General features: G+C 52.7%; 1 protein-coding gene across 1 annotated transcript; it reads right to left on the reverse strand.

The window, feature by feature from the left end:
- Positions 1 to 215: 215 nt before the first annotated feature.
- Positions 216 to 5178, reverse strand: PRPH (peripherin). Its single transcript, XM_010385405.2, has 9 exons — positions 3138 to 5178; positions 2666 to 2726; positions 2379 to 2474; positions 1852 to 2019; positions 1634 to 1759; positions 1330 to 1550; positions 1181 to 1230; positions 869 to 948; positions 216 to 618 (listed from the first exon to the last, which is right to left on the reverse strand). The coding sequence occupies exons 1-9, from the start codon at positions 3680 to 3682 to the stop codon at positions 553 to 555; spliced, it is 1413 nt and encodes a 470-aa protein (XP_010383707.1). The 5' UTR covers positions 3683 to 5178; the 3' UTR covers positions 216 to 552.
- Positions 5179 to 17806: the final 12628 nt, after the last annotated feature.

Genomic DNA, 17806 nt, shown 5'->3' on the forward strand with positions numbered 1-17806 from the left:
TGAGGCACCCAGCAGGTGGCTGGGCATTCTAGGCTGCAGGTGAGGAACAAAAGCTGAGAAGGAATGGACAGAGATAGAAAACCTAGAAGGGTATATTGATGCCAAGAGAGTGACAGCCAGCAAAGAAATGACTCGAGGAAAAGGGAGAACACCGCTGAGGCTCCGCCCCTCAGGCACCCCACACACACTTCCACAGACACAAATGCACTGGAGAGTTTTCTCTTGACAGCATTTTATTTGGTTCAAATGTGAAACTCAGACCCTGGCTCACCCACTTCTCATCGTGGCTGGAGTAGATTTGTCCTGGGGGTGGGGGGATCATTGGCTTCTTATCGGGACATGAAAAGGGGAGCACATAGGTCACATCAAGTGTCAGGGCAGGGAGAGGCTCAGCGACTGCTGGCCGGGTAGGGCTTGGCCATAAGCCAGGAAAGGGATGCCTGGTACCACCTTTTAGACACATGCAGTGGAAGAGGAGACAATTCAGGAGTTGTGTTAGGGTTTGGGCTTAGAGCAGGCCTAGGGCAGAGTCAAGGCTCTGGACCAAGGGGTTCAGTAACTGTGGGCAGAAGACTTGTCCAGCTCACTGCGCTGCTCCTTCTGGGACTCTGTCACCACCTGCTGGGGACAGGGCACATGATGGGCACAAGCCATTCAGCGCCACCCTCCATCCTACTCCTTTGGATCATAGAGCCCCACTCCTTGGGGTAACCAGCAGAGACTCCTGTTTATCTATCCATGTTCTCTGTCTCCTCCTCTGTCTCTCCCCAATAATTACCCACCCTAAGTAAGATTAGCGATAGCCAGGCTGGGACTCAGAAACAATATGGGAAATGGTGGGGTCCTGGGATTAGGGGACCTGCCTCACCTCCCCATTCCGGGTCTCAATGGTCTTGATTAGAACAGTCTTCCGGCTGTGGCTGTCCTGGGGAGGCTCCACCTCAGGCACTGGAGAAAGTAGGATGAAGGATTCAAGGGGTAAGGCTTGGGAATATCTCCTCTTAGGCTCCCACTGCTATCCCTGAGGGCAGGGGAGGGGCGGGGTGTGAGGAGTAGGGGTGGGTATAGGCCAAGACCCAGAAGTTCCATGGGGAGAACAGATCCCTGAGGTGAGTCAGAGCAGGAGCCCGAGGAGCGCAGAAGTGGACAAGGAGAGGTACAGGCTGCAAGGCAGACTCACCAGTCGTCTTTATACTTAAGGAGGCAAAAGAATGGACGGGCACGGAGATCCTGGAGGCGAAGCAAGCTGTTAGAGCCCCTGCCCAGGCCCCGCCCCTCCCCGCCCAGTCCCGACCCCTCCCTGCCTCGCCCCAGCAGCCCCACCCTCACCGGCTCTCCTCGCCCTCCAGCAGCTTGCGGTAGGTGGCGATCTCGATGTCCAGGGCCATCTTGACGTTGAGGAGCTCCTGGTACTCCCGCAGGTGCCGCGCCATCTCCTCCTTTAGCTGTCGCAGCTCCTCCTCGAGCCGCGCGGCGCCCGCCTGGTAGCCCCCAGCCTCCAGGGCGAACTGCTCCTCCAGCTCTCTCAACTGCCTAAGCAGCGCCTCGTTCTGGGGTAGAGGAGTGGAAGGGGCCAGTTGCGGAACATTTCATCGTCCGCTCCCCGGGCCCGGGCGCGCAGCTTCGTACTCACCGTGCCGCGCAGCCCGTCCACCTCGCATGTCAGACTCTGGATCTGGCGTCGGGACTCGTTCATCTCCTGCTTGGCCTGGCGCAGGGCCTCGTGGTTCCGGTTGGCAGCGTCGGACAGGTCCGCGTACTGCGAAGTGGGGGTAACCCAGGCTTGAGTCGGCTGGGACGCGCTACACCACCCTAGCGCCCCCGCCTCGCAGGCCCTCCCGGCTCTCGCACCTTGGACTTGTACCACTCCTCCGCCTCCTGCAGATTCTTCGCGGCAATGCTCTCGTACTGCGCGCGGATGTCCCTCAGCGCTGCCGTCAGCTCCGGCTTCACCGTGGCTTCCACCTCCACCTGCTGCACCTGCTGGCTCTCCACACTCACCTGCAGGTCTCGCAGCTCCTACGGCCGGGAGCAGGCAGAGGATGGACAGTGGCGCAGATCCCGCGCGGGCCACGCAGTTCGTGCACAGAAAAGAAGAAACGCTTGAACGAACAGAAGGGGGCGCCAGGGAGGGCGGGGCGTACAGCCCTGCGCCCCCGCGGGAGCGAGACCAGAGGCCAGGTTTCGGAGGTACAGCCCCGCTGCCCGCCGCCAGGTGGCGCAAGGGTGGTAGTCTAACCACCTGTAGACTGGGGTGGAGGGGCTGCGTCTAGCCAGCATCGTCCTGATCCCCAGGGCTATGCCTCCGCTCCGCCCGCCAGCTCCAGCAAGACCACCCCACAACCTCAGAAGCCGCCCCTGATACTGGGCCCACTTACCTCCTCGTGCAGCTTCTTGAGGAACTCAATCTCATCCATCAGAGACTCAATCTTGCGCTCTAGTTCCAGGCGGGACAGAGTGGCGTCGTCCACGTCCTTCGAGGGGTGGCAGTGGAGGTTCAAGAGAAGTTAGGGGCTGCGCAGGCCGAGGAAGGACCAGATCTCCCTGTCTGCCTCGGGAGGCGTCTGGTTGCCCCCTTCTCCCCGCGCCCACCGATGCCACCTCTGGATACTGAGGTCGGGGGTTGGGGTGGGGAGGCTGAACTCGGAGAGGGGCTCGGACTCACCTTGCGGAAGAGCACCAGGTTGTGCTCCGCGTCCTCCCGCTTGCGGGTTTCCTCCTCCAACCTGACGGGAAGAGCGTGCAGAGGCTGAACTGCGGGATCGCCGCCCAGCTGGCACCCCAGACCGCGCGCCCCTCGGGATCTGGTTAGAGGCTGTTGCTGCTGCCCAGGACTCTAAATGGAGGACTGAGGCTGTCTGATAGACTTGCCCCGCTTTCTGTCTAACGGACTGGGAGCTGAAAAGGGGGTTCCCTCATTACTCAGGAGAGGCACAGATACCCACTTCTCCCACCTCCCCTGACACTCAGAGCAAAGTGGGAGGCGGGGGGGACTTGGAGTCCGTAGGCAAGGATGCTGCCTGCACACACCTGGGTTGGTAAGGGGAGCCACACCCTTGGGCTGCTGATGGAGAGGGGAAGCGAGGGGAGGGAAGAGCAGCCGCCTCGACGGCCGCGGTCCCGCCCTGCCCCCTGACCTCTGCTTGAGCGCCGCCAGGTCCTCCGCCAGCCCGTCGCGCTCCACCTGCACCCGGTCACGCTCGCGGCCCAACAGCTCCAGCTCTCGCCGCAGCTCGCGCAACTCCTGCTGGCACAGCTGGTCGGCGCGCGCCGGCTCCTGGCCCCGGGCTTGGCTCAGCTCCCCTCGCAGGGCCGCGTTCTGCTGCTCCAGAAAGCGCACCTTTTCGATGAAGTTGGCGAAGCGGTCGTTGAGCTCCTGCAGCTCCTGCTTTTCGTTGCTGCGCGTGGCCAGGAACTCCTGGTTTAGGGCCTCGGCCATGGAGAAGTCGAGGCGCTCTGAGGGCAGGCGCAGGAGGGCGCCCGCTCCCGCCCGGGGGCTACGGAAGCTGCCCAGGCGCACCGAGGAGCTCGGGGACGCGGAGCCCAGCAGGCGGCTGCTGGAGAAGCGGGAGCTAGACGAGTAGGAGAAGGCCCCGGGGGATAGTGAGGGCGGTGGCCCGAAGGTGCGGCGGTATGAGGTGGAGCTGAAGCCGGCCCGAAGGCCCGACGGGTGGTGGCTCATTGCGGCCGAGGATGGGCAGTCACCGTTGGCAGAGCTAGGCCGGGGGCTGGGAAGGAGCCGCAGACCGCTGCGAGGCGGCTTTATAGCCTTGCGGTCTCAGGGGGGGCACGGGCAGCTCCTCCTACTGGCCTGATGGCCCGCTGGAGGGGGGTTGTGTGGGGAGGGGGATGCCCCACCCCTGCGGAACAGCAGGAGCGCCTTCCCCTCCCTTCCCTGGTTGCAGGCCTCTGCCCACTTGATTGCCCCCTATTGCGGCTGGAGTGGGGGTCACTACCTCCCAACAAGCACCCAAAGCTAGAACCTAGGGTAGGAAGGCCTGACTTAAACTAGGGTCCCTGAAAATTGGGAGGTAGAAGGACCTGAAGTTAAAGGGCAGGCTTCTGGCACAGGAGTAGGGAGGAGGCCAGCTGGAGGGAGAGTTGACCTGGCTTAGGCCCCATAGCTGGTGCCTTGACTTGCCCCCTGAGGGCCAGGCTCTACTTTCACCTGCTGTCAGCTACCCCTCCTTCACCACACTTAGAGAGGAATAGGAGACAGGGGCGCAGAGGCAGATCGGGCTGGGGAAGAGCTACTCTCCCTAATCCCCAGGGCCCTGTGAAGGGCTGGTGCCTGGCGCCAGCTCTGCTGCTAATGGGCTGACCAGCCCTGCTTCCCCTCCCCCTCCCCTGAACACTGCCCAGCAGAGGTTGTCTGCTGATGTTTCAGCCTTAAAGACACAGCCCCCAAACCTAGACCTACCCCACAAGAAGCCCCAATGAGGTGGGTACATCATAGGGGGCTGAGGGTGGCTGGACTCAGCTCTGGATCCCACTCAGGAGGGTCTGCCCCATGCTATGGGCTGGGCTGAGTGGGCCTTTTGTATTCTGTCTGGGTTTACTGGATTCTCCCTTCCCCCAGCCCCACACCAATTGCTGCTCAGTCATGGGCTTTACGGGAACCAGAGTGATTCCTGAGGTAGGAAGGGGAGGGGGCTGAGGGGCAACAGCTGCTGCCAAGGCTGAGAGATGGATGGACTGGCAGGAGCTGGTTTCCAGTATTGATGAGTTGCAGGTACCAGGGATGGGTGAGGCTGGATGCGGAAGAGATGGGGAAAGAGAAGGTGCCCATCCCCAGCAGTCTGAAAGAGAGAAGGCCCCAAAACAGGTCCACAAACCTGCACACGCAAACGGATGCATACACACAGCCTTGTATATGTGCACACACATTACATACACACAAATACACACTCACACACCCCACCACACCTCCCCTACCCCAGAGTTAGCGGGAAGGCTGATATCTGGCCTTTGTATGTCAAACAGCTTCCAGAATGCAAGCACAACCTGCCCAGGAGTGGACAGAGGCAGCTCGGATCATCTGCAGGAGCTGGGTTGCTGAGGTCTGCTGGGTTTGCCAGGAACCATAGGGCTGGGGATACTGCTGCTGCCGGGGACTCCAGCACTCTCCTGTGAGACAGGTCTGCCTCAGATGGGACCTGAGGACAAGAGAGTGCACCTGGGGAAGCAGATTTGAGGCTCTTGCCTGGATATCTGGCTGGGGGTGAGGAGGGCGGCTCCCTGGCTGGCCAGCTTCTCAGTATTACAGGGCAGCGTCCCCCTCCCCCCTCTGTGTGTCCTCTGAGATGGGCCAGGGCCAACGCCCTGCTCACATCCCTACCGCCTTCGTCTCCTCTCCAGGCCCCTCCTTCCTTCCGGGCCATTAGTCTCTCCCTGCACAGCTGCCAGTTCCTTCCCCTTGATGGGTCTGGTTTGGTTGCCAGGGGAGTGGGAAGCGGGAGGAAGGGAGAGATGGGACAGGACGGATAAATGGCAGCTTGGCCTCCCCCAATTCCTGGGAATGGGGAGGGGTAGGGTCCCACCTGGGATAGGGCCAGAAGGCTTGGTGGGTGTGAGGAGGGGGCTAGGGAAGCCTTGGTACTTCCTGCCGCAGTTCTGGGTACTGAGCCCCAGCTGCCATTGGCCTGGAGCCCCATCCATCCCAGATTTGTCCCCACCCTCCAGGAGCAGGGAGCCAGCGCTGTACCCGGAGAGGTGGGCAAGGCCTGGGGAGGACCAGCTCAGGCCCTGTCTACAGGGCGCTTGTGAGGAACTCAAGCCTACTGAAAGTAGAGGCTGCTGGGGCTGCGGCTGGGTCTGGGGCGTTCCAGATGGAGGTCCCATCCTCACCCTGCTTAAGCGCTCTGCTGACCACCTACATGCCTCGGAGGAGAAGGGACAGAGGGCTGCCACAGCAGGGCTCTGGAGCTGTGGATCAGGCCTGGGTGGGGAACTGCAAGACAGAAGAGGCTCCTCCCCTCAAGCAGAACGAGCAGGCCAGAGACACTAGGCGGAGCAAAGGTAGGCAAAGAGTCTGGGTTAAGAGCGGGGCTCTGGCATCCAGCCGCCACACTTCCCATCTGATCCATAACTCTGTGTTGTAGAATTTAGGCTCATCGCTATGTCCCTTCATGTCCCTCAAGAAAAGGGAGATAACTGTAGCTTCTACCTCATAGTGTTGTTGGGAGGACTAAAGGAATAAATAAATACATGTGAAGTGCTTAGGACACACATCTTAAATCCTGAAAATGGAAACTGATTTTATTATTACTATTATTATTATTAACCTCCAGAGTGATAACGTCAGCCCCAAGAGCAGTGAGGGTCTGGCCTTCTTCTGGACTGTGCCCCTGGTGGCTGAGAGCAGTGTAGGACACAAGGCAGAAGAAGCCAAGTCCTCCCTGGCCTCACCCTCCCCTGGTGGACGGGGACTCTGGGCAAACGGCACAGGTTCAATCATGGCTGCACACCTTAATTAGCTGTATGCTTTGGGTTTTCTGAGTGACTTAACCTCTGTTCACCCCATTTTTTTTTTTTTTCCGAGATGGAGTCTTGCTCTGTCTCCCAGGCTGGAGTGCAGTGGTGCGATCTCAGCTAACTGCAAGCTCCGCCTCCCAGGTTCATGCCATTCTCCTGCCTCAGCCTCCCGAGTAGCTGGGACTACAGGTGCCCACCACCACGCCCGGCTAATTTTTTTGTATTTTTAGTAGAGGCGGGGTTTCACCGTGTTAGCCAGGATGGTCTCGATCTCCTGACCTTGTGATCCGCCCATCATGGCCTCCCAAAGTGCTGGGATTACAGGCGTGAGCCACCACGCCGGGCCACCCCGTTTTCTTTATTCACAAATGGGAATGATAATAACAATACTTACCTCATGGTGTTGGGAGGATTAAGCAAGTTACCCTCTGTAAAGCACTTAGTGCTTGGCACCTAGTACGTGCTATAGAAGTATTTGCCAGGCCGGGCGCGGTGGCTCAAGCCTGTAATCCCGGCACTTTGGGAGGCCGAGGCGGGCGGATCACGAGGTCAGGAGATCGAGACCATCCTGGCTAACACGGTGAAACCCCGTCTCTACTAAAAATATAACAAAAGCTAGCCGGGCGAGATGGCGGGCGCCTGTAGTCCCAGCTACTCCGGAGGCTGAGGCAGGAGAAAGGCGTAAACCCGGGAGGCGGAGCTTGCAGTGAGCTGAGATCTGGCCACTGCACTCCAGCCTGGGTGACAGAGTGAGACTCCTTCTCAAAAAAAAAAAAAAAAAAAAAAAAAAAAGGAGTATTTGCCAGTATTCTCATTGCCCCTCCTCCTCCTGCCTCCCCCTTGGCTGCTCTGATGAAGGCTGGAAGAGAAACAACGATTGCATGTGTTCAGGGGTTTGTAGGGAAGGTGAGTAATGAAGTTTAGGTTACTGGCAAGAGTTCTATTTTTTTATTTTATTATTATTATTATTATTATTATTATTATTATTTTGAGAGAGAGTCTTGCTCTGTCGCCCAGGCTGGAGTGCAGTGGCTTCATCTTGGCCCACTGCAACTTCCGCCTCCTGGGTTCAAGCGATTCTCCTGCCTCAGTCTCCCGAGTAGTTGGGATTACAGGTGCCCGCCACCATGCCTGGCTAATTTTTGTACTTTAGTAGAGACGGAGTTGCACTATGTAGGTCAAGCTGGTCTCGAACTCCTGACCTCAAATGGTCCGCCTGCCTCGGCCTCCCAGAGTGCTGGGATTACAGGTGTGAGCCACCATGCCCGGCCAAGAGTGCTATTAAATGTCAGGCCACGGACTCAGAGCTGGATTAGGAGGGCATGTAGGCAAGAGAGGGTGGGAGATTGGGAGAGTAAAGAGATCCATGGCTGGCCAAAGAATAGTCATAGAACAAAGGCATGCTGGCGGAGTGCAGTGGTTCATGCCTGTAATCCCAGCACTTTGGAGGCCAAGGCAGGCAGATCACCTGAGGTCAGGAGTTCGAGATCAGCCTGGTCAACATGGCGAAACCCTGCCTCTACTAAAAATACAAAAAATTAGCTGGACATGGTAGCACACACCCATAATCCCAGCTACTTGGGAGGCTGAGGTAGGAGAATCTATGGAACCTGGGAGGCAGAGGTTGCAGTGAGCCGAGATCATGCCACTTCACTCCAGCCTGGGCGACAGAGTCACTCTGTCTCAAAAAAAAAAAAAAAAAAAAAGACATGCTAAGCTCCTCCCAGCCTTACCCTCTGCTTCAGCACATCCCTAATACTTGCATCTGTCAGCTGGGGTTTCCTTGCCTCTCCAGGTCTAGGATTGACACAAACCTCCACGCCAGGCCAGGCAAGGTGGCTCACACCTGTAATCCCAGCACTTTGGGGGCCAAGGTGGGCAGATTGCTTGATCCTAGAAGTTCAAGACCAGTCGTGGGCGACATGGAGAAACCCCATCTCTACATAACACACAAAAATTAGCCAGGCATGGTGCCATGCACCTGTAGTCCCAGCTACTTGAAAGGCTGAGGTGGGAGGATTACCTGAGCCCAGGAGGTCAAGTATGCTGTAAACTGTGACCGAACCACTGTACTCCAGCTCCAGTGACTGAGACCCTGTCTCAAAATAAATAAATAAATAACCAAAATAAAATTTAAAAACCTAAACCTCCACTCCACATCCTGGGTAAAGTCCAGGGTCCTCTCCAGGATTCCTTTGTCTTCCCAGCTTTATTTTGTGTTTTATTTATTTATTTTATTATTATTATTACTATTATTTTTTGAGACGGAGTCTCACTTCGTCACCAGGCTGGAGTACAGTGCGCGATCTCGCCTCACTGCAACCTGCGCCTCCTGGGTTCAAGCGATTCTCCTGCCTCAGCCTCCCAAGTAGCTGGGACTACATCCTGGGCGCGCCACCATGCCCAACTAATTTTTGTATTTTTAGTAGAGACTGGGTTTCACCATGTTGGCCAGGATGGTCTCGATCTCCTTGGCCTCGTGATCTGCCCATCTTGGCCTCCCAAAGTGCTGGGATTACAGGTGTGAACCACAGCGCCCGGCCTATTTTATTTTTATTTTTTGAGAAGGGTCTCACTCTGTCACCCAGGTTGGAATGCACTAGCACAATCTCAGCTCACTACAACTTCCACCCCCCAGGCTCAAACGATCCTCCTGCCTCAGTACGAGAGTAGCTGGGATTACAGGAGCGCACCACCACGCCTGGCGAATTTTTGTTGTATTTTTGGTAGAGATGGGGTTTCACCATGTTGCCCAGGCTGATCTCAAACTAGTGAGCTCAGGTAATCCACCTACCTCAGCCTCCCAAAGTGCTGGGATTACAAGCATGACCCACCATACCTGGCCCCCGAGCTTTATTTTTAAGTCCCTAGCTCCAAGTCCTTGTTGCCCCTGAATTGCCTGACTATATAGTTGCTCTTGCGATGCTCCAGATGTGGAACTCAGCACTGTTCCTTGGTTCCTGTGGTCCTATTTCCCCATCACTGAAGTAAGAACTGAGGCTCAGAGGGACCAAGCTGCATGTCTGAGCTTGTACCATGAGCTAGTGGTGGTTTCCTCTCTGGAAGGGCGCATCCTGGTTGATCAGGCCCTGAGGGACCCTGTTGGTGTTCTGTGCTCTGTGCCCGCAGGACCCAAGGTGAGCCTCAGCCAGAAGGGATCCAGCACCACACTTTTGAAGGTAGACTCTCCCAGCCCAGTTTGGCTGCAGGGTCCCCACTGACAGAGTGGCTTTACCAGAGTGGAACTCTTTCCCATTGTCTCCACTTGGGGCTCCACTGCTCCCAGTTAGGGAGCACCGTGGGCACCTCTGCCAGCGCATCCCTTCTCTCACTGTATCACATAGTAATGGCCACCCTTTGCTAGGTCTAACACATTTATTTAATCACTCCTAATCCTCACATTAACCCTATGACATAGGTACTGTTACTATTCCCACTTCATAGTTGAAGAAACTGAGGCACAGTGCGATTAAGCAACTTTCCTAAGGTCACACAGCTAGTAAATAGTAATCTGTTTATATGTCTGACTCTGACTTTCTGCTCCCTGACAATATGATCTTTGAGGGCAGCCATCAGATCTTACTCATTTTTTTGTCCGTGGTGTCTGGGGTGGGACCTAGGTCAGTCAAATGTGTGTGAGTCACCGGAAAAATCTCTTGGTTGGAGGCCCCTAAAATAAAGCAAGGTATGTTGCTGCCACCTCCTGGTCAGAAGTCAGAATGACGTGCTGACGTGTTCAGTCTGCATCTATGTTGAATTCAAGACTCAAGACTCGTGGAACACTGGAATTTGGGGAATACTTCAAAATTTATTGTGACTTCTTTTTTGTTTGTTTGTTTACAGATGATATTTATCCAAGGAGGTGTAAAATAGAGTCAGAGAAGCACTGGTATTAGGAGTTTGGAGACCTCATTCCATTCTTTCCCTGAGTTCTAGGAGCCTCTTCTATTCCTCCAGAAGCCAAAAGACAGGGCAGGAAGACAAAATCTTTCCTCAACTCCTCACCATTCTCTACGATGTCCACAATCTCCAGTTCCACCCTCACTGTAAAATCACGTCTTCATCCACCTGCCTGAGCTTTCAGTCAGCCACTCCTCAGCTGGAGAATGGGAAATAATGGGCTGTGCCAGCGAGCCACACTCCAAGGGCAGAGTGCTCAGTGAACCTGCTCAAAGTGTGGCCTGTGCAGCTGCCTGAGGGTTGCCTGGGCCGTGAAAAGGCAGAATCCTGGGTCCCACCCAGATCTTCTGAATCTTTAGAAGGGCATTGACAAATGCCTTAGTGATTTTTAAGTATTCCTGGATTAAAGTATTTTTCTTTAAATTGTCTACCTTTTACTCTGTTTTATTTTGAAAAAAATCAAACCCAGGATAAAGTTGAAAGAATGCTGCTATGAACACCAATATATCCTTGCCAGTTGTCAATGTTTTGCCACAATTCCTCCGGAAGTGTTAGACATCATTATATTTAATCTCTGAATACTTTAGCATGTGACTCCTAAGAACAAGGACATTTTCCTACATAACCACAGTAGGATTAGACCACTAAAGACATTTAACATTGATTTGCCTTTATCTGTGTAAAAAAATTGTGACTAACAAAAAAGACATTTAATACTGATATAACTATTACCTAATACACAGCCCATACTCAAATTCCCTCAATTGCCCCAATAACATTCTTTATATCTATTTCCAAGCAATCTAGGATTTGAAAATCATGAATTGTATTCAGTCATCACCTGAGCAGAAGGGTAAGGCTGGGATGAGGTTGGCATGTTTGAGGAATTGCAGAAAGGTCAATGAGGCTGGCACAAGGCAGATGAGGGAGGAGAGTGGGAAAGGTGAGGTTAGAGGCATGGCAAGGAGTCAAATATCATGAAGCTTTTAAAATCAGAGTAAAGAGTTTATTTTAAATGCAATGAAAAGCCATTGGAGGGTTTGAAACAGGGAATAACTTAATCTGATTTATGATTTTTGTTTTGTTTTGTTTTTGAGACGGAGTTTCGCTGTGTCACCAGGTTGGAGTGCAGTGGTGCGATCTTGGCTCACTGCAACCTCTACCTCCCAGGTTCAAGTGATTCTCCTGCCTCAGCCTCCCGAGTAGCTGGGACTACAGGTGCCTGCCACCACGCCTGGCTAATTTTTTGTATTTTTAGTAGAGATGGGGTTTCACCATGTTGGCCAGAATGGTCTCAATCTCCTGACCTCGTGATCTGTCCACCTCTGCCTCCCAAAGTGCTAGAATGACAGGCATGAGCCACCTTGCCCCACCCCGATTTAGGATTTTAAAAGGTCAGTCTGAAGACAATTTCAGAGTTGGGACATTCTATAAGACTTTTTAAGAGTCCTAGACTCTTTAAAAACTTAATGTCAAAGCCAGGCACGGTGTCTCACACCTATAATCCCAGCACTTTAGGAGGCCTAGGTGGGTGGATCACCTGAGGTCGGGAGTTGGAGACCAGCCTGGTCAACATGGGGAAACCCTGTCTCTACTAAAAATACAAGAAAAAAAAAAGTTAATGTCAAAATAATAATAATAAAAAGTTTATATCATTTTTTGTTGGTGTTTTTTTGAGCTTTCATAACAAATTACCACAAACTTGGTGGCTTAGAACAACAAAAATGTATTCTCTCACAGTTCTGAAGTCCAGAAGTCCAAAATCAAGGTGTTGTTTTTTCTATTTATTTATTTAAAATAGGTACTGGGTCTCACTGTGTTGCCCAGGCTGGTCTCAAACTCCTGGCTCAAACAGTCCTCCTGCCTCAGCCTCCCAAAGCGCTAGGATTACAGGTATTCACCACTAGGCCCAGCTGAAATATGGCAAATATCAGCTGGGCACAGTGGCTCACACCTGTAATCCCAGCACTTTGGGAGGCCAAGGTGGGCGGATCACCTGAGGTCGGGAGTTGGAGACCAGCCTGGCCAACATGGGGAAACCCCGTCTCTACTAAAAATGCAAAAATTAGCTGGGTGTGGTGGTGGGCACCTGTAGTCCCAGTTACTTGAGAGGCTAAGACGGGAGACTCGCTTGAACCCAGGAGGCGGAGGTTGCAGTGAGCTGAGATTATGCCACTGCAGTCCAGCCTGGGCAACAATGAGTGAAACTCCATTAAAAAATAAAATAAAATAGGCATTTATTAAAGACAGGGGTGGCTCTCAGACCACTGCCCCCAGTAGTTCTTTTTGTTTTTTGTTGTTATTGTTGTTTTCCTTTTTTAACAGCCCCCTATGGATATAGGCTACCCCATAGGCAGTGTGCCCAGAGTAGCCTTTGTTTGCATTTTGAATTTATGTTTTTATTTTTTAACTGCTCTTTGTGGAGTGGGGAAGGAGTCCTAAGCTCTTCCTTCTCAGGGGGATGCCCCAAGATCCTCTGGATGGGAATGAGCAGTCATCCCTTTACCCAGGAAGGAAAGGGCAGGGGGAAGTGGGGACAACCCACCTCAGGACCGTGCTGGAGGTGGAGCGTGCCTGCAATCTCCTCCCCAGGTAAAGGGAGGATTTTTAGAGTAGACCACAGTTGGGGTGTCCAAGGAGGGCAGCGATCCTCCTCACCCCTGCTAACTCTGAGTACTGGGACTGTCCAAGAGGAGGTGTAGCCCTGATGTGGGCCCATTTGTTATCCCCCTCCCTCCTCCACACAACCTCTGAGCTCCTCAGCCTGGATCCTTGGAAGATTAGAGAAGGAGGAAAACTGGGATCACCAGGCACAGCCCCTCATCCCCAACCCCCTATTTCCTGATGAAGATGCTGAGGGGGAGCAGTACTTGCAATTCTGTGAGCTGGGGAGAGATCTCACCCTGGTACACGGTTATGCCTTTTCCCAGGCAGTGACTGGAGCACATGCGTGTGCCTGACATGAGACAGGGCAGGGGCCCGTGCCCATCAGGCCAGTTGTCAGAGGCTCTTCTTCAGTCACGACACTCTGCCATCCGTCTCACCCTGCCTTTTGCAGGGAGAGGTTGGGTGACAGCTGAACAGACAAATTCACAGGGTCTGAAGCCCTACAAACTGCCCCACCTGCCCTCTGCTTGCAGGCTATGTAGGTGTTGGTTTGACAGCTGCCACCAGGACTGAGCTTCTGGAGTCAGTGGCTCTCACACCCAGAGTGACCTGATGGGCAATGTCTGTCAGAAATTCTCTTGGCCAGGCACAGCGACTCATGCCTGTAAACCCAACATTTTGGGAGGTCAAGGCAGGAGAATTGCTTGAGCCCAGGAGCTCAGGACAAGCTTGGGAAACATAGGGAGACCCTGTCTCTACAAAAATTTAAAAATTAGCTGGGCATGGTGGTGCACACCTGTAGTCCCAGCTACTTGGGAGGCTGAGGTGGAAGAATTGGTTGAGCCCAGGAGGTTGAGGCTGCAGTGAGCTATGATTGTGCCACTGCATGCCGGCCTGGGTGACCAAGGGAGCCCCTATCTCAGAAAACAAAAACAACAAAAGAAGAACATTCTCTCACTCTCTAGTTGGATTCTTTCTGTAGTACTCGGCTATCTGTGCTGGCCCCTGGCTGGAGGGGAGGGCACTGGCAGAGGAGATGGAGACAGGAAAAGGGAGAGTTGAATGGGAGAGAGAGGGAAGTGGGAAATGAAGGGGGAAGAGAGGAGGGGAGAGGAGAAGGTAAATGGAGGTGACGGGTAGTGGAAAGAGGGGAGGAGGAAGAATAGAGGAAACCAATGGGCCAGTAATGGAAACGGGCTTTTTCTTCTCGTAGGCCCCAGAGCCTCCACACGGGGAGCAACCAGTCAGCTAACCCCATTCACATCCCAGAGCCCTCAGATTCAGGTCTGGGTCTCATCCACGTCACCCTGCACTGCTCCGTGTCTACAAGATCCTTGGTCTGAAATAGCATGGGAGGCTCTGGAAGCTGTTGCATTGCCCTGGGGTCAGGCTCATTCTGATGGGTACCTAGGAGGGGGGCATTCCTTCAGGGTGGAGCCTCCTTGCTCTTCTCTACCCCCTCACATCAGGCCACAGGCCCCACTCATAGCTGTGGGGAAGAAGATGAGGCCAGGCATGGTGGCTCACGCCTGTAATCCCAGCACTTTGGGAGGCTGAGGCAGGTGGATCACCTGAGGTTGGGAGTTTGAGACCAGCCTCACCAACATGGAGAAACCCCGTCTCTACTAAAAATACAAAATTAACCAGGCAGGGTGGTAGGCACCTGTAATCCCAGCTACTTGGGAGGCTGAGGCAGAAGAATCGCTTGAACCTGGGATGCAGAGGTTGCGGTGAGCTGAGATCGCGTCATTGCACTCTAGCCTGGGCAACAAGAGCGAAACTCGGTCTCAAAAAAAAAAAAAAAAAAAAAAAAAAGGAGATGGCACACTGTTTGGACTTGCAGATGTTCTATCCTTTTTTTTTTTTCCTTGGGACAGGGTCTTGCTCTGTCACCCAGGCTGGAGCACAGTGGCATGAACACAGCTCACTGCAGCCTTGATCTCCCAGGCTCAGTCAATCCTCCTACCTCATCATCCTGAGTAGCTGGGACTATAGTGCGTGCCACAGCACCTGGGTAATTTTTAAATTTTGTGTAGAGACAGGGTCTCACTATGTTGCCAGGCTGGTCTCAAATTCCTAGCCTCAAACAATCCTTCCTTCTCAGCCTCACAAAGTGTTGGTTTTACAGCAGAAGCCACCATGCCTGGTGTCTGTGTTCTTTTTATTTATGGTTTGAGTTTGGCAAAGGCACCTGGGGAGACTGGAAGGAAAAAGCAGATCCATTTGGTGGACCAGGAACTACAGGTGGAAGAAGGCAACATATGAGGAAAGAAAGAGGGGACAGGATCTTCACTCGCCCAGGGCAAGGTTTGCACTGGCAAAGGGGTTCTGCAAATTCAAAAGGGACTTAGTACTTTTTGGCCTGAATGAAAACAGGGCCTTCATATTTTTATTATTAATTATTTTACTACAAATTTCTGGCCAGGCACAGTGGCTCATACCTGTAATCCCAGCACTTTGGGAGTCTGAGGAAGGTGAATTTCTTGAGTTCAGGAGTTTGAGACTGGTCTGGGCAACATGGTGAAACCCCGTTTTTTTTTTTTTTTCTTTTTTTTTTTTGAGACAGAGTCTTGCTCTGTCGCCCAGGCTGGAGTGCAATGGTGCGATCTCGACTCACTGCAACCTCCATCTCCTGGGTTCAAGTGATTCTCCTGCCTCAGCCTCCTGAGTAGCTGGGATTACAGGCTCATGCCACCACACCTGGTAGAGATGGGGTTTCACCATATTGGCCAGGCTGGTCTCAAACTCCTGACCTCAAGTGATCTGCCCACCTCGGCCTCCCAAATTCCTGGGATTACAAGCATGAGCCACCGTGCCCTGCCAAAACCCTGTTTCTACTACAAAAGAAGGAGGAGGAGGAGGAGGAGGGGAGGAGGAAGAAGAAAATACAGAAAAAAATTCTTTTCTTTTCTTTTTTTTTTTGGAGACAGGGTCTTGCTCCATCGCCCAGACTGGAGTGCAATGGCACAGTCACAGCTCTCTGTCTCCTGGGCTCAGTTCAAGCCCTTTCACCTCAGCCTCTGGAGTAGCTGGGACCACAGGCGCACACTACTATGCCTGGCTTCTTCTATTTTATTTTATTTTATTTTATTTATTTATTTATTTTTGTAGAGACAGGGTTTTGCTATGTTGCCCAGTCTGGCCTCAAACTCCTGACCTCAAGTGGTCTACCCATCTCAGCCTCCGAAAGTGCTGGGATCATAGACATGAACCACCGCGCCCAGCAGAAAATAAGGGAAAAAAAAATTTTATTAACAATTACATAAGACTTTAATGTTAGTTAGAATGCTTTTGGCAGGAAACAATAGAAGACCCAAATCAAAATGTCCTAAACAATAAAGGGACTTAAAATCTTGTAAAAACTTCGGCAGCAGAGCAAGGTTTGGTGTCAAGGTTGGTTAATTCAGGGGCTTAGCACTCTATCGGGACCCATGCTCTTTTCAGCTTTCTGTGTTGCCTTGCTCTGAGCGGTAGCTTTTGTCCTCGTGTTTGTCCCCTTCTGGTCACAAGACAGCTGCAGCAAACTCAAGCACCAGGCACAAGCACAAGCACAATGTGCTCACACAGTAATGCCCAGGGCTGCAAAAGGAAAATCCTTTCCCTGAGTTCTTTTATAAGAGCAAGGAAATTTTTGCAAGAATTTCTTCCTTCCAACCCCCAACCGGCAGACATTACCTCACCTCTCATTTCCATAATTACATCACATGCTGGTTCCTTAACCAGACCCTGGCAAAACAACTGGAATTACCTTGATTGGCTCAGGGGAAGGTTCACCCTGGTGGTGAAGCCCAGCCCCTCCGATGCACATGGGTGTCCCACACCGGGACAGAGCTGGGTTGTGTTGGCAAGTGGAACAAGCTGGGAATGGCTTTGAAGTAGCTATGCAACAATGGCTACTGCCTATGACAGCCTCTTCTGTGACATGTGGCATATACTGTCTTGAATTGGGATTATGCATGTGTGGTCTGTCTCTACAATCTGAGAAGCAAAAAGCTAAATATATTTCCTATAGTACCCAGCACAGTGACTTGCACCAAATAGGTGTTCGAAAAATAATGGACGAATAAAACTTGAAAGTTGAAAATGAAGCCCGGTGCGGTGTGCTGTTGTCACAGCTACACAGGAGGCTGAAGTGGGAGGAGTGCTTGAGCCCAGGAGTTCAAGGCCAGCCTGGGCAACGTAGCAAGACTCAGTTTCTAAAAAAATAAACTTAGCAAGTATCAGGCTCAATTTAAAAAAAAGAAAAACAGCGGGGCATGGTGGCTCATGCCTGTAATCCCAGCACTTTGGGAGGCCGAGTTGGGCGGATCACAAGGTCAAGAGTTCGAGACCAGCCTGGCCAACATGGTGAAACCCTGTCTCTACTAAGAATACGAAAATTAGCCAGGAGTGGTGGTGGGTACCTGTAATCCCAGCTACTCGGGAGGCTGGGGAAGGAGAATCGCTTGAACCCAAGAGGCAGAGGTTGCAGTGAGCTGAGATGGCGCCACTGCACTCCAGCCTGGGTGACAGAGCAAGACTCTGTATTGAAAAAAAAGTAAGAAAAACAAACAAAAAACTGGAGATGATTGCCAGAATAGTATAATTGAATTACCTTTGCCAAGGGCATTTCAGTATTAGTTTACTCTTGGACTAGACATCTCTTGGAAGCCAAAGGAGATATTTGATAAAAATAGAGCAGTGTGCAGAGAGGTTGAAGGGAGACAGAGTGAGGTTTCATTCATACCTGTCCTCCTCCAAGAGTTAAACTAATTTCTGTAGACAAGATCTTTGTGTAATTAGGAAACCTTTATATTCTGTAAAACCTTTATAGTCTGTTCCAATT

This window comes from Rhinopithecus roxellana, chromosome 10 (genome assembly GCF_007565055.1).
Source record: "Rhinopithecus roxellana isolate Shanxi Qingling chromosome 10, ASM756505v1, whole genome shotgun sequence".
NCBI classification, from domain to species: Eukaryota; Metazoa; Chordata; class Mammalia; order Primates; family Cercopithecidae; genus Rhinopithecus; species Rhinopithecus roxellana.